The following is a 26,536-nucleotide window of genomic DNA, read 5'->3' as shown; positions in this document are numbered from 1 at the left end:
CATTTGGTATAGGACATTATGACTTAGAGACTGGTCCTTCGTCTTCATACATGCATGGACATGGTCGGGGTCGTGGAGAGCATAATGAATATTTATATCATGAAGCATCTGCAGAGGTACCAGAGCAACATCAAGAAGAACCAGAGCAACCTCAAATTCAAAGTCGACAACGAAAACAAACTCAAAATCGACGACGTCGGCCTTGTGGGACACATTGATTTTTGTTATTATTTTTATATAAACGAGATATTTTAATTTACACTTTTTTATTTTTATGAGATGTTATTTTTTTTATTTATTCTTTTTAGAGTTTAAATAAAATAATAAATTATTTTTAGAAATTATTTTTATAAAATGAAAAATTAAAAAAAGAAAAAGAAAGAAAGAAGAAGGTCGAATGTTGAAAATTCGATCTAGGTGGGTCGAATTTTCAAATATCTAAATTATTAAAAAGAAAAAAAAAAGGTAAAGATCGAGGGTTCAAAATTCGAACTACCCTCGGCCTATTAAAAAAAACAACAATATTTTTCTAAATAGTTTCAAAAGTATAGTATTTTTATAAATAGTTTTTAAAACTACCATATTTTTTTAATTTTCCCCAATTAATTTGTGTTTAGATAAAAAAAAAAAAAAAATCACTGTCTTGTCCGATGAAGTTATGATTAAATTTTCTACTTTCTTTTGTTTGTTTATGCTCTTTTCACACGTTTTTTTTCTCATAGAAAATTGGATTTTTTTTCTCTCTTTTTTGACAGTGGCCCATTGGTACATAATCCACTGGTACATTGGATTTGTTTCTTTTCAATAAAGTCTGAAATAGTAGGCTCGTATGGACAAGGCTTTAGTTTTTTATTTTTATTTTTTTAAAATCTATTGACACAATTTTCTTCTTTAAATTTCTTCTTTTGTTATTTATTTTTTATTAATAATTTAAAAAATCAAGTCGAAAGTTAAAAAAAAGTATCTTTTATTAAAAACTTGTTTTTGTTTTTGGAATTTGATTAACAATCAAATCATTGTAATTAAGAAATATACAAATCATGGTAAAAAAAAAAAATGAGAATGAATAGACTTAATTTTTAGAAACCAAAAACTAAAAATTAAATTGTTACCAAAGAGAGTGTATTTTCCACAAAGTTTTCTAATAGAAGACTATTATCTTGATTTCAAATTTTATCCTAAATCCTTATATTGTCTCTTCAAGATGATGTCTCTTTAGTATTTATTATTTTTTTTATTGGATATCAATATTTTTTGGACCGAATGCATGTTTGAGTTTTATAGCCTCTAATACCATAATAAATAACATGAGTTACATCTCAAAACAAATTGATAATGAAAGAAGTAGCATGTCTGTCTTATAAGCATTGCGAAGTCTATTGATTTTTTCCAATGTGTGATACTCACCAACAACATCTGCTATAACACAAATAATGGTATATCCGTTGTATAAATGACATACCCAATATAAAGTATATGGGCAATCATATACCAAATAGAAAGTATATCATACATTGGTTTTTGAAAATTAATTCTATAAACATCATTTCCATCTATTGGTTTCTATGTATTATATTATCTATATTTCTAAATGGTTTCAAAGTCCATACCACATTTTGAAAATACAAATTCCGTTAAGTAACTATTTTGATTTTCTTTTTTTATGACTTTTAAGAGTTGTGCTGATTTTCTCACTATTTCTTATTCATGATTTTCATATTTCCCATGTAAGTATTTAAGTTCTTAACCAATTTCGAATAACAAAAACAAGTTTTCAAAAACTACATTTTATAGTGTTTATAATATGATTTTTTTTAAACACTCTTAAAATGTAAACAATGAACCATAGAAACCAATAAATAGAAGTGTTGTATATATGGTTAATTTTAAAAAACCTAAAACAAAATGGTTACTAAACGGGTACAAAAACATAGTTTTAAAGAACTTGTGTTTTTTTTATGGAAATTAACTGCTTAAAATTCAAATGGTTATGTAGGAAATATGAGACCATGGGTAAGAAATTGTGAGTAACAAGCATAATTTTTAAAAACTAAAAACGGAAAACCAAGGTCCTATTTGTAACCATTTTGGTTTCGATTTTTTGTTTTTGAAAATTAAGCATATTCATCTTAATTTCTTATAATAGTTTCCTATGTAAAATTGTTTAGTTGAATTCATCTACAAATTTTATAAAATTACAAGTGTTTAGTGATGGTTCGTGTTTGTCCTTGGAAACTAGAAAAATCAAGGTTCCTTTGGTAACTATTTGGTTTTTGATTTTTAGTTTTCCACATTAAGCCTATAACACTATAAGAATTTTGGTCTTTAATGTCGGTTGAAAAAAGTGAAATCAGATGTATAATGTCGTTTTTGTTTTTTTTTTTAAAAAAAAAAACGGATCTTTAATGTTGGTTTTAAACCGATAATGTAGGTATACCTTTACTGTCGGTTTAAAACTGACATTAAAGATTCGCTTTTTTTTTTTTTTTTTTAAAAAAAAAACCCATTCCCCCCCCCCAAAATTGTCTTTTTCCTTTCATTCCTAGACTTCCTTATCTATCCCTTTTCTAAACCCTATTTTCCCCATCATCGACTGTCGTCGCTTGCTGCCGCTCGCCGTTCCTACTCGACACACACCGTCCCTTTTCGTGCAACCCACGCTGCCGCACCCAATCTCCTACGTCTCATCAATCGCCTGGATCTACTGCACGCCACCAGGTCCATTCTTGGCCCAGATCTGCTCCGTGTCTCATCAGTCGCCCGGATCTGCTGGGTGCCGCCAAGTCCATTCTTGGCTCAGATCTACTCCGCGTCTCATTAGTCGCCTAGATCTACTGTGCATGTTTCTTTGAGTGGCAATGTTAAGTCTAAAAAAGGGGGAAAAAATCGAATTATGCAAGAAAATACATTAAAAAATAGTTCATATTATTTTGTTTGCTTTCCTGATTTTCTTATGCTTTCAAATGTATCTTTTATTTTCAAATTTATAAGTCTGGCTATTATATTAGGATGAATCATGAACTGCAGCTATTAAAACTGTGGAGCTTGATGCTTCTCTTGGAGGACGTGCAGTGCAACACAGAGAAATTCAAAGCCACGAATCAGAAAAATTCATGTCATACTTCAAACCTTATATCATACCATTGGAGGGAGGTGTTGCATCTGGATTTAAGAAACCTGAGGAAGAACAATTTGAAACACAGTTGTACGTTTGTAGAGGAAAACGAGTTGTCCGAATGAAATAGGCACTTAATTTTTCTTTCCAGGAGTTTGTGAATTCAAAAGTGTCTCTTCCAGTGATATGGAGTTTTGATGTTTATTTTTGCATTTGGCTATCCAGGTTCCTTTTGCTTGTTCATCATTAAATCATGATGATGTGTTCATCTTAGACATCAAGGGCAAGATATTTTAGTTCAATGGTACCAATTCTAATATTCAGGAGAGGGCAAAAGCTTTGGAAGTGGTCCAATTCTTGAAGGATAAAAATCATGAGAGGAAGTGCGATGTTGCAATTGTTGGTAGGAATAAAAGATACACTATTGTTCTGACCCTCCCTTGTTTCAGTCATTCCTTGCCCCTTTCAAAATGAGCCAAGCCATAGTTACAATAGTAGATTTTCTTGTATAACTTTTCTTTCTTTTTTGGATGTTTATAGATTATAAGTATTGTTTTTTAATGTTTGAAGATATCTTGTCTTAGTCTTCTTTTTGTATATGTGTACTGATATTTGCTAACACAGTTGTTATTTTCTCCCTAATACAACCAAGTGTTACTTTGAAGCATGCAAAGGAAGGAACAGAGAGTTCAACCTTCTGATTTGCACTGGAAGAAAACAAAGTTACAACAGTAAAAAAGCATCTCAGGATATTGTCAGGGATCCCCACTTGTATGCATTTTCATTCACTAGAGGTGACATGTGTTATCTTTTTAAGTTACAAAAAAGTTCTCATTTGGCATTTAATTTTTGTCAGTTGCTGACTTTCCATTTTGACTGCTTCCATTTTGATGGTTGATCTTCACATTTGTCTTTACAGGAAAGTTCCAGGTGAATATTTGAATTCTTGTTAATGAAGAAGTTAAACAAGATGCAGTGTTATGATCTTATATTTATCATGCGTAGGTAGAGAAAATTAGCACCTTTTCTCAAGATGATCTGTTGACAGAGGATATCTTGATACTTGACACTCAAGCTGAAGTTTTTATATGGATTGGTCAATCCGTTGACCCCAAAGAAAAGCAAAATGCTTGGGAAATTGGTCAGGTAGGAGTCGAGAACTATATTTTGTACACTTCAAAGTTCAATTTTCATTCATGTTTTTTTCTTTTTTTCCCAGAAATATGTGGAGATGGCTGCATCTCTAGAGGGATTGTCTCCTAATGTGCCGTTATATAAAATCTCTAAAGGAAATGAACCATGCTTCTTCACAACATACTTTTCGTGGGATTATACTAAGGTTGTTGTATGTGCTCAAACCATGATCACTCTTTTATTGTCTAATCCTATAAATCTTACAAACTTTAATAAATTTTATGCTCAGGTAAGTTTTTCAGAAAAAATAGTAGTTTGAATACTTTAGTGTTGGCCATTAAATTTTGATAAAATGATCACTTCCATTCATTTGAAATTTTGAATACTCAGGCAAGATGTCGGTCCTCAGACTTGCCTCACTTTCAGTGTTAATGGTTCTAAACTTGCTACTTGTGGAGTGGTAAGGACAAATCTGTTATCTAGTTTAGGGAATTCATGGTTCTTTTTTATTCTTGTCTTTCTAAAAAACACAGTGGATTTAATTTGACATCAAATTACTTATAAAATGGACATCTCAGAATCTTGGAGTGGCCAAGCTTGCGCCCTATTTTAGATGAACCAAGTGCGCATAAATCTGTGAGGGATATGGACTTTAGGTGAGCCATGAAGTTTTCTATTGCTGGTATATTCTCAACGTATGGCAACATGTCTGTTTGTTTATTTCCTCACACGGTATCTATACAAATATTGCTATTAGGACATATTTTCGTACAATAAAATTTGTGTGTTCATATTTAATGGGTTGCTTTGTGAACATAATTCTTATCCTGAACTTTTGGAATTTTTATTAGGAAAGTGTTCACAACATCTTCAGATCTATGCATAAAGCATGATGGTATGGAATGTTGTGTAGACCATTTGACATTCTCTTGTTGCTAGCAGAACTATATAAATAACCCATAAAACATCAACTAAATTTGTTATCTATGACTCTGATTATGGTGGATGAAAATTTTGCAAGTATTTGTTGGCTTTTCTTCCCTCTCCCGGATTAATGACTTAGACGCTTAGTTTAATCTTGTTCCAGCTTAAACTCATAGTTCTTGGCTTCTACTTCCAAAGATGGATCAGTAAGAGTTTGGAAGACTGACGATGGAGTTCCTATAACTACTTTGACTCGGAGTGCGATATGGTAGATATTTTTACCTGTTATTTTGTGTGTATTGCATTTTCCTCGTAATTAGTAACATGTTTATTTGGATTTCTAAGGATGGAACTAAACCATTTTTATTTTGTACCCGTCCAAATAGGTACGACTCTTTCAGAACTCATATTATCAAGCTCCAATAAAAATGGTTTAGACATCAGTAATTGGAAAAGAATTGGGTATAAGAGATTGCGGAGAAAGCCTGCTTGCATGATGTCCATCAGTCGAGATGGAAAATATTTGGCTTTGTAAGTGCATCTCGTTGTCAAATTGATTATTACTGTTTGTTTTTAATCACGATTCTATAATTTATGTTAGAACAATCGATAAATTACTGCCTGATACCTCAAGTACGATGATATCAGTGGCAACAAATTAATTAGCAAGATAATTTGAAACAATTCAATAGTCTTTCTGTTCTATCTTTTCAGAATGTATAGATAGGAATTTAGCTGCAAAAGCGGAAATTATCCATGGACATATCGTAAAAACTGGGACTCATGAAGACTTATTTGTAATGACTTTTCTTGTTAACGTTTAAGCAAAATGTGGAGTCATGGAAATTGCTCGCAAAGTGTTTGATAATTTGCCTAGAAGAAATGTCATTGCATGGACAACTCTAGTGATTGGTTATGTTCAGAATTCACAACCTTTGATTGTTTTTCGAGTGTTCATAGAAATGTTGGGAGGTTGCCTGAACGAACAATTTCAACTAATGGTTGGGGGCTTGCATTTAGAGCTTGTGGAGATAGGCTTATTGTTATTGGTGGACTAAGGGCCATGGGGTAAGGTTATATAGAACTCAATTCATGGGTTCCAAGTGAAGGACCTCTAAGGTGGGATTTGATTGCAAGGAAACCATCTGCAAATTTTGTGTATAACTATGTTGTGATGGGATGCTGAAACTTTAAAAAAAAAAAAAAAAAAAAAAAAAAGACAAAAAACCAACGTGTTCTGCTATGCCCTCCATTTGATGGTGTCTCCCACTTCAAGTTGCAGATGAATTGCTCAAGATGGGTTTGTTTTCTTTCTTCTACACATGATTTTAGCCGATGAGTTATTTCCCATACTCTCTTCAGATATTTTCAACCACTGCGCAGGGAGCCGTAGGGAGGAATCGATTTTACTCGAGATTTTATAGAAAACTTTCCATGGAAGGAGATCTTAAAAGGAAAAAAATTTATATATATATATCATTTATTCTCTCTCAAAGACTCATTTTTATTGCTTCTTCCATACATATTGCATCCTTCTCCTACCCCCCAATTATTGGCTTGAGATATTACAAAGATTGATTTCTTGTTAGGACAGTTATCATAGTTCCCAATAATTCAGTACAATAGAAATTCAAGGTGCTCAAGTTTGTAGTTTAGATTTGATTCAAGGTGCTTGAGTTTGTAGATCGCACTATGGTAGTTTGTAGGTTATTCATGCACTATGGTAGTCTTTGTGACAACTTTTGAGGTTTGAAAGTATATTGTGAGCTAAATTTGCTTATTGATGTATGTATTTTTGAAAATTTTCCATCGTCTTCGTATCTCATATCTAGGTAACCAAGCTTCTCTTCTTCAAGATCTTGAAAAAGAAGATTCTCTCATTTATTCAACTATTGAGTTTTCTTTTTTTGCAGATGCAACAAAGGAGTAAATATTTGGTATCGCAACCTCTTTATGTTTTTTCTTAGGGAACTTTAGATCCAACACATTCACCACAAGAATTTTTCCTTGAATGTACCATTTATGCACATTCCCAATAAACACGGTTAGTTGAATATGAATTCTTTGTCTTAAACCTTTTTTGTTTGTGATCCTTTGAACAACAGTGGTCAGATAAAGATGCCTATAACCAAACACTACTGAAGCTAGGGGGTTGGTTCAAGAAGAATTATGGAGGGATCCATACTTACCAAGTGGAGAGAGACAGTAATCTCATAATGTTTGTAAAATCATAATGTTTGTATTACTTGTAATTTGTGTTTTCAAGGCCTGAATTATTGTACAACCTTTTAAATTATAATTTTATAGCAGAATTTGTGGATTAAATGTATTAGATTCAAAATCCATACATGAATAATATGTCATAGTCACAATGTTCAATGATGATATGTCATGTTATACTTTTTGACCAAAAAAATGGATTCGGCAACAGAATTTAAAAAAAAAAAAAAAGGACAGATTCGAGCTTCAATGTCGGTTAATAATTAAAAAAAAAAAATAGAGGCTTTAATGTCGGTTGCAACTGACATTAAGGACCTTTAATGTTGGGTGGAAATTTCACTGAACGTCTTTAATGTCGGTTGGAAATTTCACTGAAGGTCTTTAATGTCGGTTGCAACTGACATTGAAGGCTGTGTTATTGAAGCCCTTTAATGTTGGTTTAAAACTGACACTAAAGGCAACCGACATTAAAGGGCTTTAATAACACTATCTTTAATGTCGGTTTAAAACCGACATTAAAGCCCGAATTTCTTCTAGTATAAACACCATTTCGACTTCTAAATTTATTGCTTTCTTATTTACTTTCTTACAAATGTTTTCAAAAACCATGCCTCAGTTAAAGTGTGAGGTTGAAGGAGATGGCAGACTCACGCTGTTAGTCGAAGTGATCGTTGTCATTTGAAGAGGTATATGACGAGACAATAAATGACTGTGCTAGAGAGGTAGACGATAACATCAACAGGTAGACGATAATGTCAAGAGGCGGACGATAGCACTTAGACAAGGTAAATGATAGCGTCAAGAGATAGACGATAGCATTTAGAGAAGGTAGACAATGACGTCTGAAGAAGGTAGACGATAGCATTAGGAGATAGACGATATTGTGTAGACGATAGCGTCAGGAGGTAGACAATAGATGATATCGTGTAGACGATAACGTCAGGAGGTAGACAATAGTATTACAAAAGGTAAACGATAGTTTCAATCAGGCAGACGATACACGATAGTGGCAAGCCAACTTTTCCTTTATTATTTCTTGTCTTTGAAATGTACATAGGTGTTGTATTTATACAATATGGAATCCCTAATTTGGGAATGCAAGAATAACTCAACAAAAAAGGTTATACACTTGTTGTAACCATCCTATTCTTTTGGTAAATCCTATTCTTTTGGTAAAGAGGTAAGAATGTAATTTATAAAGTCTTGCACTGCTGACGAAGCTGTGAGTGGATTTTCCTTTGGTGACGTGGCTGGCTATGTTGGTATCCTTAACATTCCCCCTCAAACGAGAGGATAGTTATACTACACTGAGTTTAGATCGAAGGTGGAAGAACTGTGAATGTGTTAAGGTCTTGGTGAGGCAGTCAACGATTTGGTAGGAGGATGGTACATAACGAACATCAAGCTGACCACCAAGGACTTGACCACGAATGAAGTGAACCTCAATCTCAATGTGCATGGTCCGCGCATGAAATACTAGATTGACAGCTAGAGCACCGACACTGAGGTTGTCATACCACAAGACTGAAGCCGACTTATATTTGACACCAATCTCAGACAGTAGTTATTGCACCCAGATGATTTCTGCAGAGGCTTGAGCAAGCGCTCTATATTCAGACTCCATGCTGGACCGGGTGACAACGGATTGTTTCTTTGAGGACCAGGAGACAAGATTACCACCAAGGAAGATGCAATAAGCAACAAATGATTTTTGATCGTCTATGTTGGCTATCCAATCGGCATCGGAGAAAGCTGAAACAGACAGGTCGGACCCATGTTGAATGTAAAGGCCAAAGTGTCGAGTGCCACTCACATATCTTAGTACTCTTTCACTGTTATCAGTGAATGTCCGTAGGTTGTTTTAAGTACTGACTTAGACGATTAATCGCATATGTAATGTCAGGTCTCGTGGTGGTTAAGTATTGTAGGGCGCCAATTGTGCTCCAACAGATATAGGGATTGTCAAGAAAAGTGCCATCGAAGATGAAGAGTTGCTTGTTTAGAACACTCGGAGAGGGTGCCAGTTTTAGATCTCCAAGGTCAAGATGGTGTAGTAGGTCGTCGACATACTTTTCCTGATTCAGTAGAACTCCATTTGCGACAGTGTGCAGTTGGACTCCAAGGAAGTAATGGAGTTGGCCAAGATCCTTTAGAGCAAACTTGGAGTCCAGAGCTATTACAAGCTGATTGATTACCCGCGGATTGGTGCCGATGATAATTACATCATCAACATATACTAGTAAGAGTATCAAGGAAGAAGTGCTTCGATATATGAAGAGAGATGTATCAGACTTAGCATTCTAAAAGCCTCAGCTACATAGTGTTGTTTTCAGTGTGTTTTTCTAGGCTCTTGGCACTTGTTTGAGGCCATATATGGCCTTGTGTAAGCAACAAACATGATTTGGTAGTTAAGTATGAACAAATCCTTGCGGTTGGCACATGTAAACTTCTTCATCGAGGACCCCATTAAGGAAGTCGTTATTGAAATCTAACTGTCTCAGCTGCCACCTTTTGGATACAACAAGGCTAATGACGATCCGGATGGTGGATGCCTTTACCACTTGACTAAATGTCTCGAAGAAATCAATGCTCGGGTTTTGATGGAAGCCTTTTACTACGAGTCGTGCCTTGTAGCATAAAATGAAGCCATTAGAACTCCGTTTGATTCTGAATACCCATTTATTCCCAACAACATTCATCGATGGTGACGGAGGAACTAAAGTCCAGGTCTGATTTTTCATCAATGCTTGAAATTCATCACTCATCGCTTTGTTCCACTGCGTAGTTTTGAGCGCATCACTGACTCGTGTAGGTTCGGTTAGGGACCAGTCTTTGTGGGTTTGGGAGGACAGTATTTTGGGTTTGAAGATGCCTGCCTTTCCTCGGTTAATCATGGGATGAGTAGATACGGGTATAGGGTGTGGGACAGTATCGGGTAAATACTGGGCAGTGGATGACGAAGGTAAACGATCGGTGGGTTGGGTAGTAGGCGATGGTGAGTCAGGAGGTAAACAATCGGAGGGTAAATGATCGGTAGGTAAACGATCAGTGGGTAAACAAGTGGGTTGTAAACGATCGGTGGGTACACGATCAGTGGGTAAGCGGGTGGTGGGTAAACGATCGCTGGGTAAACGATAGCTGGGTAAACGATCATTGGGTAAACTATCGATGGGTAGACGATCGGTGGGCTGGATATTACACAATAAGGGTAAACGATCGCTGGGTAAACGATCGGTAGATGAACGATCACTGGGTGATTGATCGCTAGGTAAGCAACTAGTGGGTAGGCGATCAGTGCGTTGGACACTAGATGATGAGGATAAATGATCGCTTGGTAAATAATTGATGGGTAGACGATCAGAAGATGGAGGTGGGAAGGCTGGGTTGTCTGTAGAGTTATTAACTGGTGATTGAGTGTGGGTTGTTTTGATAATTGGTGAGGGTGAGGTTGTGGACATAGAGGGCATAAAGTCACTGTGCAGTGTGTCCTGACTGAGAGACAGCCAGGAAACCGGGTGGATGGCAACTGCTTGCTTTGTTGGTCTGCAAGCTGAAGAAGACACCTGACAAGGAAAGTCAGTTTCATCAAACACAACATACCGAGAGATGAACAGCTTACCATTGAGGTTGAGGCATTTATAGCCTTTGTGATTCACAGCCAGACTGAGAAGATGCAATTCTCTATGCGATAGCTTAACTTATGTGAATTGTACGATCTCAAGTAGGGGAAACATGCACACCCAAATATTCGAAGCTCCTCAAACCTTAGCTTCTTTTTTAACATAAATTTCATTGGAGACTATCCATTTAGGACAGGGGTGGGAAGGCCATTAATTAGCAGAGTTGAGTGTAAGAAAGCATCCCACCAATGATGTAAGGGATGATGTGCTTGGGCTAGTAGGGTTAGCCCTGTTTCCACTATGTGTCTGTGCTTCCTCTCAGCCCTTCCATTTTGTGCTGACGTATATGGACAGGTATACCTGGAGGCAATGCCAAATTGATGACAGACTTTGTGTATCTTGACAAATTCTCCACCATTATCCGACTGTAGAACTTGATCAGTGTATTGAACTGAGTTTGTATCATGGTGAGAAAGTGTTGAAAAGTTGCAAGTGTGTCACTTTTTAACCTCAGAGGATAGATCCATGTGTACCTACTATGATCATCAACAAAGATAGCATAATATTTGTACCCGTCTGTAAACAAGAGAGAAGTTTAACCCCATAAATCAGTATGTATAAGTTCAAAGGTTGTAGATGCTCTTGAGTTAGAGTTAGGGAAGGCTAAAGAGTGCGATTTGCCATAGCTACAAGAATCACAAAGTTTGAGCTCTTCATTAGAGAACATAGGGAGGTTACAGCCTTCTATAATAAATTCTAGTGTTTTTTATGAAGGATGGCCAAGCCTTCTATGCCATGTAACCTTAGACACCCTATGCTTCGAAGATATGCTAAGAGTAGACAGATCTTTATTCTTGTGCACTGGTTGCGATGGTACTCTGTTTCCTACTAACTTGAGCTGACTTCTACACCTTCTAACTGATATAGTCCAAATTTAAGCATTCCCTTCATTACTGTTTGTCCCTTACTCTTTTCCTTCACAAGACAGTAATTCGTGTGAAATTCAATAAATACGTTATTGTCTTTTGTTAGCTTAGATATACTGACCACATTTTTGGCTATGGCAGGCACACATAACATATCATTCAGTTTCAAATTGCAGGCATCACTAGACAGACATACAGTTCGAACATGAGAAATTTCTAGAGTATTACCATTAGCTACAGTGACTGCTTCAGTACTTGAGTATTCAGTCGGGTTGCCAAGATTTTTGAAGTCTGAGGTAACATGATTGGAGGCACCATTGTTAGTATACCAATTTGCATTAGTCATGTTTTCTTGTCTTGTCAGAAAGGGATTACTTCCATAAGCAGTGGCTAGGGCTATTGGGTGAGGTTGTGTGTTTTTGGTCTGGTTGTAGGGGAAGGGTTGTCCCTTGTTTTAAGGAGAATTGGGAAAAAAATCTCTATTATACCTGTTGAAGCAGTAAAACGCTATATGTTCTACCTTCCCACCAACTTGGCACACATGTTTGTTATTGTTTCTTCCCCTGCCTCGACCTTTTCCATGGCCACCACCACCTCGTTGTCCTCCCCTAGTAGACTGATTGTTGCTATTGGTCTTGTTATTTTGGTTGACATGTCTAGTATTTGCCATATTTACTGAGACATTACTGACTTGGTTGAAGCCTACTGTCGTCTTTTGGTTTGACTGATGTTCCAATCTCCTTTCATACAGGAGAAGTTCTGATTGCATATCAAGCACGACACGTCCATTATTCTTTGGATCGTGGCCATGATGGCATTGTACTCTTCATCAAGTCCTAGTAGTACCTGTGAAACAAGAGCTTTTGGTGGCATAGGACTACCAGCTTGTTCGAGATTGTCAGCATTCATCTTCATAGTTCGAAAGTACTTTTCCATTTTCAAATTACCTTTTCTGGTTCTTTGAAACACATGTCTTAGATAATCTTCTTCGGCCCTAAACTGAACACCAAAGAGTTGTTGAATGCTGGTCCACAGATTCCTTGCACATTCATATCCCATCACTTGAATGGCAACCTCTAGTGTCATGGAGTTATACAGCCAGCCGAGGAGAAGTTGATCTACAGCCATCCACGCTTCATATTAAGGATTTATCTCAAGTACTATCGACGAGATGGAAGCACCACTGCTGGAGCTTCCTTTTGCACTGCGCGGAGGAGCTCCTGCTCCAGTCGATCCAGTCGGTATGCTCTCACTGACTGTAGGTTGCAGAAACATTGGGGGACAAACCTTTTATCCGATCAGGTGCCCTTCGAGTCGATAACTCTGAAGGATTGGAAGCACCAAGTTTTTCCATAGGAGAAAATTGTTACGATCAAGTTTAATGGAGGTTATCTGATTGAGGAGTCGGTTCAAGGGTGGGTCGCTAAAGTTGGCTGTGTCGAGGGTGGCTCTCAGGTTTCCTTGATTGACGTTGGTCATTATCGCTCTGATACCAAGTTAAAGTGTGAGGTTGAAGGAGACAGCAGACTCACGCGGGAAGTCAAAGTGCTCGTTGTCGTTTGAAGAGGTATACGACGGGATAGTAAATGACAGTGTTAGAGAGGTAGACAATAACGTCAACAGGTAGACGATAGTGTCAAGAGGTAGACGATAGCACTTAGACAAGGTAAACGATAGCACTTAGACAAGGTAAGCGATAGCATCAAGAGATAGACGATAGTGTTTAGAGGAGGTAGATGATGACGTCTAAAGGAGGTAGACGATAGCGTCAGGAGATAGACGTTACCGTGTAGACGATAGCGTCAGAAGGTAGATGATAGATAATATCGTGTAGATGATAGCGTCAGGAGGTAGACGATAGTATCAGAAAAGATAAACGATAGTTTCAATCAAGCAGACGATACACGACAGTGGCAAGCCAAATTTTCCTTTATTATTTCTTGTCTTTGAAATGTACATAGGTGTTGTATTTATACAATATGGAATCCCTAATTTGGGAATGCAAGAATAACTCAACAAAAAAGGTTATACAGTTGTTGTAACCATCCTATTCCTTTGGTAAATCCTATTCTTTTGATAAAGAGGTAAGACTGTAATTTATGAAGTTTTACACTATTGACGGAATTGCTGAGTGGATTTTTCTTTGGTGACGTGACTGGCTGTGTTGGCATCCTTAATAGCCTCAAAGTTTTGAAAACTAAAAACAAAGTTTATAAAACATTTGTTTCAAGTTTTGTTAAGAATTAAACTCTTTTTCACTTATGAAAGTTCTAGAACACACTAAAAAATTGAAAGAAATTTGGACATTGTTATTGATATCTATCATAAATAGATGTTGATAGGAGTCTATCAATGTCTATCAGTAATAGAACTAATACAAGTCTGTCGTTGATATAAAGGTTGATAAAATTCTATCTTTGTCTATCATTATTTTTTTACTATTTTTGTAAATAGTTTGACATTTTTTTTTTCTATTTTCTCTTTACTAAAAGTGAAACTTAAACTAAAATGGTTATCAAACCATTAAAATCCAAGTTTCTGATTAACAAATACTTTGCATGTCTCTTTTTCAATAATAAAGAAAATTAATTAAAAACAAAAAGAAAACATAAAACACTTGGCCAATATTATTATTTTTCATTATTAATAAAGATAGTAGAAATAAAAACGATAAGCAAAAATTGAGAATTAAAAAATGAAAAATAAGAATGACAGTAACGTTCTCATTTTTCATATCAAATTTGTTGCTTTTTTTGCTACTGTTTTGAAGTGCTAAGGGAAGTTTGAAAGCAAAAAATTCCAGGAAATATCTAGACTTTTAATAAATGAGAAATGAGTATCTTATATTATTTCAAACTTTTTTAGTTATATATAAATATTATCGTTAGTGTCATATATTTAGTTATATATAATATCATCATTAGGATAATATTATCGTTTCTTGTTTAATAAATAAGTTTTGATGACTTTTTTAGTTATATATATCAAAATAGAATCATTTTTTTGCAATATTTTTCAAATGATATGCATAATTATAAAATTATATATATATTTTGAACAATATTTATATTTTAAATGTACCGATTCATCACAAATGAAAATTAAGAAAAATATCAAAATTAAATATATGGATAATTACAATTATTAGTATTTTTAAGATAATAACAAAGTTTACAACATCATTTTAAAAAAAATTGCAAATACCACAAAATCTATCTATGATAGACTTCTATAGTTGATAGACTCTTATCAGTCATATGGTCTCTCACTGATAGACTCTTACCAATAATATGGTTTATAACATTGATAAACTATCTAAATTTTATCATATTTGTGATTTTTATTTTATATTATATATACTAATGATATCTATATTTGTAACTGTCCATGAATATATTCACAAGATACAAGAAAAAATTCATTTTTTGTAAAAGAAAATTACAAGAAATTATTGAAAACAATGAAAACAAATAATTTAACGCAATAAATTCACAATAGTTCCTGGTGATAATTTTGTTCTCTATAAAGTGTGAATAATCTCTACTATATTAAAAGAACGTAAAATTGGAAAATTTTCTTCTTCTCGTTTTACCCTCAAATTTAGAAGACATGTCTATTTTATCCTCATACTTTCTATTCAAATATTTGTTTTCTACAATCAATACCCATATCAGAACTTCAAAAGGGAGATCTCGAATCATTCATGGATCAAATCATTGATAGTTTCAAACAATGGGCAAAGAACTTAGCTCTTTAACCAAATCGGATTAATCAAATTTTAAAAACTATAAAATGTAGTCTTCAAAAACTTTTTTTTAAAAAAAAAAAAAGGTTAAGAACTCAAATACTTACCTAGGAAATATGAGAACCATGAATAAGAAATTGTGAAAAAACAAGTATAATTTTTAAAGTCAAAAATAAAAAATAAAATGATTACTAAATAGGACCTTAGTTTTCAAAATATAGTTTTGATTTTGAAAACATTTATAAAATGTAGATAACAAAACATAAAAACCAATAGATGGAAATGATGTTTATAGAATTAATTTTGAAAAACCAATGTACGATATACGTTATATGTTGTATATTAGTGCCGATATACTTTATATTTGCTGGGTATGTCATTTTCACAATTGATATGCTATGGTTTTAATTGTGTTATAGTATATTTTGTTGTTGAAAACCACGCATCGGAAAAATCAATGGACTTAGCAATGTTTATAAGATAAGTTAAGTAAACCTATAAATAGAAGCGGAATACCCTAAGGAAATTAGTAAGTCGGCTCACATCCAAAATTTCTATATTTGATACATACTTTTCCTTACTAACTTAAATATAGCAAGTATGATATTGGCGTGTAGATCTTTAATTATCATGCAGGTAGCATTTTTCCTAACTTATAAATTAACAGTTATTGCTACCTGAGAAGATTAGGTACATATTTGTCTCATTCAAATATTGGTATCAACATTAAGAAAATAGGAAAAAGTTGTCATACAAGAGAAGATGATCGTATTATTTATTGAAAAACAACAGAAAACATAGAAATAAGTAGCACGATAATTGCAATTTATTTTCTACTTATTTGTGCTAGAAGCTGCAATAACATATATCATCATAACAATAACTTGTTGGGGAAGTTGTTTAGTTCTTGAGGAAATAAGTGAACCATTCTTGGGATTTTTTTGGTATTCTCTTGAGGTTGTTCGAACGATCAATGTAGACAAGACCAAAGCGTTTGGTATATCCATCTGACCATTCAAAAGTGTCCAACAATGACCATGCAAAATATCCCTTTACCTGTACACCATGCCTATAATATTGCAAAAGTATTATATAGTAACATCAAAATATTTATGATAAATAAAATACATACAATACTTTTTTAGTCAAATGATTAATTGTTTGTTTAATGTGTTTCGCCAATGAATTTTCAAACATATGTTCTATGTATATAATTTTTTTTTTTTTTTACTGAATATTTGAACCTTCGATTTCAACATAAGAAATAGATGAACTATATATACTTTAACATATATGTGAATTTTTATATATGGAGATAAATTATAAAAATAAAAATGGTTTATTAATTAATACAAATCAGCCCTCAGTGCATTTTAGCTAACAAATTTACAATTGATGTTTTATATATGTTAACTATTTAATATAAATTCTTATTAGTAATCTACTTCTTTATTATTAATATTATAATTAATTTCTATTTATTTAATTATTATTTAAAAAAACTAAATTAAATTAGTTAAGTTTCAATGTTAGTTTTAAGTAATTAATAATTATGATTGCATCCAAATTCATTCTCTTACATTAAATTTACAAATTAAATAAATAAAACTACGAAGGACAATAAAGATGTGTTTGATTTAATTATCAAGTGAAAATAAGTATTTAAAAGTAATTGAACCGTTTGACAACTACTCAAAATATAATTTAAATAATTTTTATTAAAAGAGATTAAATAAAAATGGTTTTAAAAAAATAAACATTTTTTCTCTAATCAGTTCAAATAAATCCTAATTTTTGCTACCTATTCAAACACGGATAACTGATATCTCAAAAGATTCAATCAAAATGGGCCGTAAAAAATATATTTTACTATTGAGTAAATGTGAATAAAAAAGAGAACATTCCATTTATTTACTTACGTGAATATTGCTCGGTGAAGATGATAGAGATGTGTTATATGGTAAAGAGTTCTCTTCTTATCACAAATTAGTTTACCTACATTAGGATCATCATAATCAAAGAATCCTGCACATGTACAATTTGATTAATATATAAGATTATTAATTATGGTGATATTTTTTTCTTGATATATGTAAAGAAAAATGAGGTTTTTTTTTTTTTTTTTCAATACCATTTTCCGTGATGCAGATATTTGGATTGTTATAATTATTTTTCATGGTTACCAACAATTTTTCCAGTCCGGGTGGATAAACTGAAAGCCAAGATGATGCATTCAGCTGTAACAATTAACAAATTGTTGGATTAAATAAGATAACAGAAGATTTTTAAAAATAGAAAAATAAGTGATACTATTTACATAAACTAGCAAAAATTTAATCTTTTTTTATAAAGGTTAATAAAGATTGATAGAAGTCTATCGGTAACTTATGGAAGTCTATCACTGGTAGACGTTGATAGAAGTCTATCAATATTTATTATTTTTTTTACTATTTTTTAAATAGTTTGATATTTTTTCTGTCAATAAAAATTTCCTAAAAAATGACAAGATTATATTTAAAATAAGGAAACAAAAATCCCAAATAAATATTAAAGAAAATTTACATAATTAGTTACCTTTGGTCCCAGTGAAACTCCATGAATCAATCAGCAGCAAATGCCAAGCACATTATACAAAATTTTAATCAGAGATTTTCAAATGATTATTTCATAACTTGAACAAGAAAACCAACCTAAATATAATTCAACTTAAAAGGTTCTGAAGAATTGACTTAAATTCACTAACAAATAAAAGATAAACAAAACTACGGAGGATTTAACTCTGTATGATAACTATTTGATTTTTTACTTTATGTTATTTTTTTTACAATTTTTTGTAATTCATGTTTTTCAACTTTTTCTAACTAAACATTTAAATTTTTAACTTAAATTTCAAATTAGTATAAATAAGTTTTTCAAAATTGTGTTTTTAAAAATATGTCTAAAAAATAGATAACAAAAAGGAGGATATCAATAATTAGGTAAAAGTGGTATTTATAACATTAAATTTCAAAAAAAAAAATATTTAAAGTTCAGTTTGATAATCATTTGGTTTTCTGTATTTAATTTTTGAAAACTCAAGCCTAACTACAAACACCTCTTTTCCACATCTAAATTTCTTGCTTTATTATATACTTTCTACCAATGTTTTCAAACGCAAAGCCAATTTTTGAAACTAAACAAAATAGTTTCTATTTTTTTTTTATAATTTCGCTAATTAGAATTAAACACTTTTATTTAAGGAAGGTAAAAAAAATTATAAGAAATCAGGAGAAAATAGACTTAATTTTCAATAACTAAATAGCTAATGAATGGAGTCCAAATAGTTATCAAACAGACCTAATAAATTGAACTGTTCCATATTATTATTGGATAATTGTACTGGGTAGCACTTTTAGGGTTAATAATTAAGTGTATAGCAACATATTTTAAGAATTACAAATATAGAAAAATTTATTAATGATACATTCTATCGCTAATAGACTCCTACAAGCGATAAAGTCTATGATCGATAGATATAGAGAGCTAAATCTAAATTTTACTATATTTGTAAATTCATTTATATTGTGTTATATGTACTAATATTTTAGGCTTAGATTATGAAATGTAATCAAATATCATTGAAAAGGCGTATGATATTTTGAAAATGATATAATTTAGAAGTACATACTTGAAGTATTTACTCCAGAATCTGTAAGGTATGAAGGATATAGAACATGTGTGTTGGAATCATCTATGGCATATGCTGCTGTGTAATAGTTGAGTCCAAGAAAATCAAAGCTTCCTTTTATCAAATTCTTTTCTTCTTCTGTGAATATTGGAAGTCTATCTTTTACACGAAGTCTCATACTTTCTGGATAATCACCATGGACAATTGGATTGTAGAACCTATATGCATGAATTTAATTTGGTTACATATTGAATTAATGATACGATTGAAATATAGGTAAGTTTTAATGTAAATGCTAGTAAAATTATTGATTTATAAACTTTGAGATATATTTGTTGAGGATGTTACGTTGAAAAAAAATGGAGAAATCCAATCACTCTTTATAAGATACGTGGGTTACTTCTCTCTTTTCAAATTGGTTTTGAGATAAATTTCATGTTTGATATCAAAACACATATAATCCAAATGGACAACTTCTTCCATTGTCAATAGATTTGGAGATGAAACCCCATATTTATTTAATAGTATTAGATTCTAGTTTGGAATTATTATAGCTATAGTGTTTGGTAAATTAGTACTAAATTAGTATGATTTAGTCATAATGACCCCAAATAGTTAATATTTCAATTATTTTTAATACCAATATGATTTAACTCCACCTAATTTTGTTCAATTTGATAAAAGTTTAAGAAAAGTTATTTTTTGAAAAGTTGAATGATTCAAAATTTCGTGAGAGAATGAGGTGAAAATGTATAATGATATATTTTTTTAACAATATACTAGAGGAAGTAGGATTGATAGGTGCATCGGGATATTTCAACTAGGTTGACACATCCGTAGCACCCTCATTACACCTTGAATCGAAAAGTGATGCATTCATATCAAAAGTGAAAAAGTATATTAATATGGAGCGATAAATTTGAGATTTGTAAATTCTTAAGGAATTAAAGGTGGTATATTGTTAAAAAAACTAGGTTTAAAAGTTAGTATCTATCAATATTTAGTTGTTAGAATAAATTTAAAAACGATTATAGATATATTAATAAATAATTTGTTTTTCCAAATAACGGTTAAAATATTCTTGCTTTTTACACTTGTAAACGCAATCTCAAACGAGACCTTAATTTACTTACCAACCGGAAAAGAACTCAGTAGCTCGTTTTGCAGCTTCTTTGTCTGCGGCAGATTCTGAATATGGTTCGTACCAATTTTCTAGTACTGTTATGCCAATTATACCCTTTTGTATTTTCTGCAAATTCAATGTGTAATGTTTGAAAATATATATGTGAAAGAATTAATTGTGATTAACATAATTGGGGAAGCAAGAGACCCTAGTAGATGTTGTAAAAACATGTTTTGGGAGCGTTTGAAACGGTTGAAATCACTTTTATCATAATTATTCCAAACATGTATTTAATAGTTTAAAATTTTGTTTTGATTTTACACTTTTATACATGATTTTTTTAGGGTTGAACAGTAAACCCGATTACACCGAAATAATTGACAAAATCGAAAACTCGATTTCCACTAAAGCATCGATTCGATTCAATTTAAAATTATAAAGAATTCAAAACCAAACCAAATAATTTATATTAAATAGAGAATAGAAAACCGATTGAACTTCATATTTGTTGTTCGGTTTGGGTGTATAAATATTGAAGACAAATTGAATCGAATGGAAATGTATACCTTAGTGATTTTCATTACATGAATGTTTAAAATCATATTTTAGGATAATTTTGAACATGATGTAATTTTAAAATTACTTCCAAATCTTTAAGTATATTAATTACGAAAAATTATTTTAAATAACAAAACAACTGAAAATATTTATAAATGTGGCAAAATTTCGTAGTTTATATGCGGTATCGTGATAGACGGCGATAGATTACTATCTATTGTAGTCTATTGAGTCTATCGTGATCTGTAAAAAAATAAACAAAGATAATAGTCTATCGTAGTTATCACAAATAGACAATGAAAATTTTGCTGTATTCATGAATATTTTGGTCTATTTTCTTATATTTAAAAACAACTCTATATTAAATGATATTTCTAAAAAAAATTATATTAAATTGGAGATATTCATTAACCTAGAAGCCGAAGTAATGTATATTATTGTAGTTTGAGAAATTAAAAACCTGATATTTCATTCGGTAGAGTTTGACAGCATGAGCATGAGCAAGAATTTCATGGTGACTAACTATATATGGTTCAGTTGAAGAATTCCCGTCGCAACAATTATTGAGTACCCAACTTGAACATCTTCCTGGTGCAAATGTTCCTATCCCATAACCGTTTTGAGCAAATAAATTCGGTTCATTCAAAGTGATCCAATGCTTAACTCTATCGCCAAAGTGTTTAAAGCAAAGGTCGACATAATCCTCAAAATCATTCCTGCAATTAATTTATAAAATGATCATTTTTTTTCTTTAATGAAAATATTAGAGGAGGTATAATCAGGAGATGGACAAAAATATCTCAACGAGGTTGTAACTTTTATATTTACTTCATCACGATGAAATTTTAAAGTCAAGCAAAGTTGCTGCAAAAAGATGTTTATATAAATTTTATTTTTGAATATTTTCGAAGATTTTAGATTGTTTTTTCAACCCATCTTTCTATTACTAATATACAGCAACATTGTTTTTCTACATAAATATAAAACTAAACATAAAAAGTGTTGTACCAATTTATAAGTTCATTCAACTTAATACCTCTAATATTTTTTTCTTTTTTTTTCTCATATTATAAACTTTCGAGTAAACAAAATAAATAATTCCATCTTTAAACAATAAAATAACTTTTAGTTGATAAATTTTTATAAAAGTAACAATTCAGTCCCTAAACTTTAGTTTATAATGATTTAGTCTCTAAACTTTCAATTTTGTAACATTTTAATCCATAAACTTTATTATATAACAATTTAGTTCTTAGATTTTAAAACTTATTATAATTTGATCCCTATTGTAAAAATTAGCGTTGACATTTAATGAGTTTTTTTGTATAAATAAACCGATAAACTAATTAGCGACTCAATATTTTTATAAAATGCGAAGTCTACATCATAAAATAATTAAAATTGACATTTTTTTTTAACGTTGGGAACTAGATTGTTACAAGAATTGAAAGTGTAGAGACTAAATTTTTACGTACTAAAGCTTAAGGACTAAATTGTTATAAAATTGGAAGTATATATACTAAGTTGTTACAAAATTGAAAATATATGGACTAAATTATTACAAACAGAAGTTTAAGAACTAAATTGTTACTTTTATGAAAATTTAGGGACAAAAAGTTTTTTTAACACTAAATTTACTATGGAAAATCCAAGTTGAAATATATAATTGTTATTTATTGATTTTTTGTTTATTTATTATGATTATTATTTCCTTTTACTTACACAATTCGACGATCCAAGAAGCCTTTGTATTCATCTTCTAGAGCTTGAGGAACATCCCAATGGAAAAGTGTAACGTAAGGTTGGAGGCCTATAACATAAAATCAAAAGGATATAAGACGCAAAACCAAGAAAGAAAAAGATTCTCCAAATTTTTTTTTTAAAAAAATGTCAATCTCTTCATTTATCATAAATTTCAAAAAATTATACCAAAAATATTTAAGATATTCTTAAAAAATAGAAAAATAAGAGAAATTATTTACACAAAATAGCAAAATTTTAATCTTCTTTGATAGGGATTGATACGTTGATAGAAGTCTATCAGTGATAGAAATTGATAGAAATCTTTCACTTGATAGTAGAAGTCTATCAATATTTCTCTCATTGTGTTTTTATTATTTATTGACATTTTTTTTTCATGTACGGAAATTTTAAAAATATTTAATACATATTGGCATATCTTGAGTTTGTATGATATGTCAATATTAAGAAAAATAATAAAATGGTATTAAATAATGAATATTAATTAATTAAAATTACAATAATACCAACCTTTTGCAAGAGTTGCATTGATGAGACTGTTGTAGTAATCAATGCCTTCCTGGTTTATACCTCCCTTGAGGCTTCCTTCTGCATTAATTCAGAAACCAAAAACGTGTTACAAATTTAAAAAAAGTAAAATTTATAGATAATAATAATAATAAAAAAATTAATGTAAATCTCTTGCTTTTTTAGAAAATATTATTAACTTTCTAAAACAAGTAAACATGTGAAACAAATAAAAATAGAATTACTAAAGGTAGCTACTCTTTTAATATATAATTTTAGATATAAAAAAATTAATAGAAAACTAAAATCTAATTTTTTTTAGTCTAAACGAATATTGTTTAACTAGGACAAGTTAGTAGCAATCAATAGGTTTGTAGTTCGAATCTTCCCATTTTTTTCTATTGTATAAAATGATTATTTTCAAATAAAGAAAAACAAGTCAACTTATTTACAAATATAGTAAAATGTTACTAGCTATGTGATAGACTGTGATAGACATAAAAATATTTTCAGTAGTTTTATCAAATTAAAAAAAAATTACTCTTTTAAAAAAGATTTGAAAAATACCTAACTGCTTTATTAATTTATGAGATGTGAATCTTGAGTTTGCACTTTTGAATCTAGTATCCATCAAAAGAAAACTACTAAAAATGACATGGATTATGTTTCATAAAAACTTCTTTTATATTTTGTAATTTATAAAAATGTTACTTAGCTTATTCAAGTTTATGATTTACTAATCTCTTACTTGGCAATATTCTGCTCCAAGCAATTGAGAAACGATAAGCATTAAAACCTGTCTGTTCCATAATGGAAAGATCCTCCTACACAATAAATAAATAATATGAGTCAAAAATTAAATAACTTAAATATTAAATTTACCTTTATCAATGAGTTTTGAGTCAACCAGAGATTTAAGATTAAATGAACATTATTTACATGATTTGAGATCTATTGGAAAGTAACAAATAGAATATAACGATAGATTTAAATATAATAAGAAAAATAATAACTGAAAATTAATATTTAGTGAAAAATCAAGGTTAAAAGTATATATCTTGAAACCGATGAATCAAATTGAAACAAAACTAAAAATTATCAAGAGAAAAATTATCACATTTCAAAACTTTTAAAGACTAGATTGAAATCAAACCAAATAATTAAGGAGTAAAAGTTTAATATTTTGAAAACCTAGAAACCGAATGCAAACTAGATTCATAACCTAGGAAACGTACGAAAAGGCATTCTTCCCTTAATTATGCTTACCTATATACATACATATATATATATATAAACATATATACGTATACATACATACATATAATCACTAATTTTCCTTCCTATTATTGTAGGAATTTCACACACCTTGTATCGATGGTACGAATCAAGAGCAATATCTCCATTGCTACGATCGGCAATTTTGTCTACAAATTCATAAATACTTCATTACTTTACTCTTGGATAATCATAATGATGATAATATTTTAATTATGGTACTACTTGATTAATTGAAAATTTATTAAGAAAACAACCTTATAAAAAAATAATAAATTAATGTATCACAAGGTTACTTTCTCTTTGTTGTTTATGTTATTTTCCAAGTAGTGTTAAAATATCCATTAAGCCTTTACGAAAATAATAATAAAAAGAAAAATTAAGAAGTATAATATGACTAAGAATGAACTTACTTAGCAACGATTATATAGTTTCTTTGTTATTGAGTTTAGTATATTAAACTAAATTATAGCATTCATAATTAAAGGCGACAACATATATCCTTAAAATATAGTTTTCTCCCCTTCAAATTCTCTCATTTTTTAATAGACCCTAATATTTAAACGGTTTTATTTAAATTTTATTTGGTAATCATTTGACTTTTTATTTTTGACAATTAAGACGTATAAACACTATTCATATCCGTAAATATCTATATTTTATCATTCATTTTCCACTAAAGTTTTAAAAAATCAAGCCAAATTTTGAAAACTTTTATTCGCCAGAATTTTGAAAGCTAAAAAAAAAATAGTGTTAGAAAACATGTTTACTTAAATATAATTATATTTTAACATCTAATATTTATACGAACCCATTATTAATTTCTTCTTTACTTTAGTTTGTTGTCAATTAAGTTTTGAGATGAAACTTGATATTGTTTATTTAAGTATAATTATAGAACCAATAAGAGAGATGATATAAAAAGTGTTTGGTTCTAAAAGTAAGTTAGCAAAATTAGCATAAGTGAGACCTGGGTATAAGTGAGTGAAGGTATCCCAAGTACTTTTTCCTTTTGAGGAAACACCACCTTCATACTGAAACAAAACACAAAACCAATCAACAAAAAAGAAGTGAAATCTAATAATATTGGTTGTTTGAGTGCATATTCGAGAGTGATTTTGAAATGATTGAAATTATCTTTTTAATATTTAAAATCACTCCGAGACACAACTTTAATCACTCCATATCAATTTAATGTTTAATTTTACACTAGTAATCATATTTTTCATATTATTGAAATTAATCTTGAATGATTAAAAATATTTTTCGAGTGATTTTGAAAATAACAAATATTGAAATCACTCTCGAACATGGCATGAATCCCATACTTGGAAAAAATGAAAGTTAACCAAATTTTCTTAACCTGGTAAGCTGAAGAAGATGCACCAAAATGAAAGTCTTTGGGGAAATCACTTCTTTTGATTATGTTAAACACATTCTCCTCCTGTGCTCCTACTAGAAGTAGAAGAAGAAATACAAAGCTAAGAAAGAAAACAATGATATTGTCATCTCTAAAAGACATTGCCAATGGATCTTGTTAGGTCTTTTTTTGTCGCTGGTGAGAATTCCCTTCGTCATTAGCCTCCTTTATATAGACAAAATGTTTACACAACTATTGACTAACACCCTCCCTCTTTCACATGTGCACCGAGTATAGGAGGGGTACATTAGGAAACTTCCCTTAATTACAACGAACATAATGGAAAGTTGTTATCTATACTAATAAGTTTACTTTTTTTTTTTTAGTGTGAGATAATCATAAAAACTCTATAGTTAGATACAATTTAGCTTGGAGTAACTCTATATGGTGTGGCTAATTGTTTTCTGGCATTTTTTTGAGAACTAACAAGTGAATGAAGACTTTCTAAATACTTAGAAAAAGAAGAAATTACATGAAACAAGCCAATTCCACTTAAGGAAAAAAAAACCATAAATACTTTTTAAGGACTTAAAAAGTAATT

General features: G+C 31.0%; 1 protein-coding gene across 1 annotated transcript; it reads right to left on the bottom strand.

Moving 5' to 3' along the window:
• Positions 1 to 16,435: 16,435 nt before the first annotated feature.
• Positions 16,436 to 26,138, bottom strand: LOC120072355 (cyanogenic beta-glucosidase-like). Its single transcript, XM_039024837.2, has 13 exons — positions 25,939 to 26,138; positions 25,546 to 25,609; positions 24,666 to 24,724; positions 24,049 to 24,124; positions 23,304 to 23,381; positions 22,755 to 22,842; positions 21,493 to 21,748; positions 20,485 to 20,600; positions 19,352 to 19,569; positions 18,259 to 18,275; positions 17,816 to 17,921; positions 17,604 to 17,709; positions 16,436 to 16,753 (listed from the first exon to the last, which is right to left on the bottom strand). Exons 1-13 carry the CDS (start codon positions 26,095 to 26,097, stop codon positions 16,585 to 16,587), a joined length of 1,512 nt encoding a protein of 503 aa, XP_038880765.2. The 5' UTR covers positions 26,098 to 26,138; the 3' UTR covers positions 16,436 to 16,584.
• Between the last annotated feature and the right edge of the window lie 398 nt (positions 26,139 to 26,536).

Source organism: Benincasa hispida, chromosome 2, assembly GCF_027475165.1.
Source record: "Benincasa hispida cultivar pf3 chromosome 2, pf3_genome.v1.1, whole genome shotgun sequence".
Classification (NCBI taxonomy): domain Eukaryota; kingdom Viridiplantae; phylum Streptophyta; class Magnoliopsida; order Cucurbitales; family Cucurbitaceae; genus Benincasa; species Benincasa hispida.
The sequence above is the reverse complement of the archived record's forward strand: the minus strand, read 5'-3'. Positions and strand labels throughout refer to the sequence as shown.

Excerpts from the sequence above, each read along its gene's own strand:
- LOC120072355 (XM_039024837.2), bottom strand. The coding sequence starts at position 26,097 with ATGTCTTTTAGAGATGACAATATCATTGTTTTCTTTCTTAGCTTTGTA. Across the intron at positions 24,725-25,545 it reads CTTCACTCACTTATACCCAG|ACAAAATTGCCGATCGTAGC; the intron begins GTCTCACTTATG and ends ATGAATTTGTAG. Across the intron at positions 16,754-17,603 it reads CTTCACCGAGCAATATTCAC|GCATGGTGTACAGGTAAAGG; the intron begins GTAAGTAAATAA and ends GCAATATTATAG.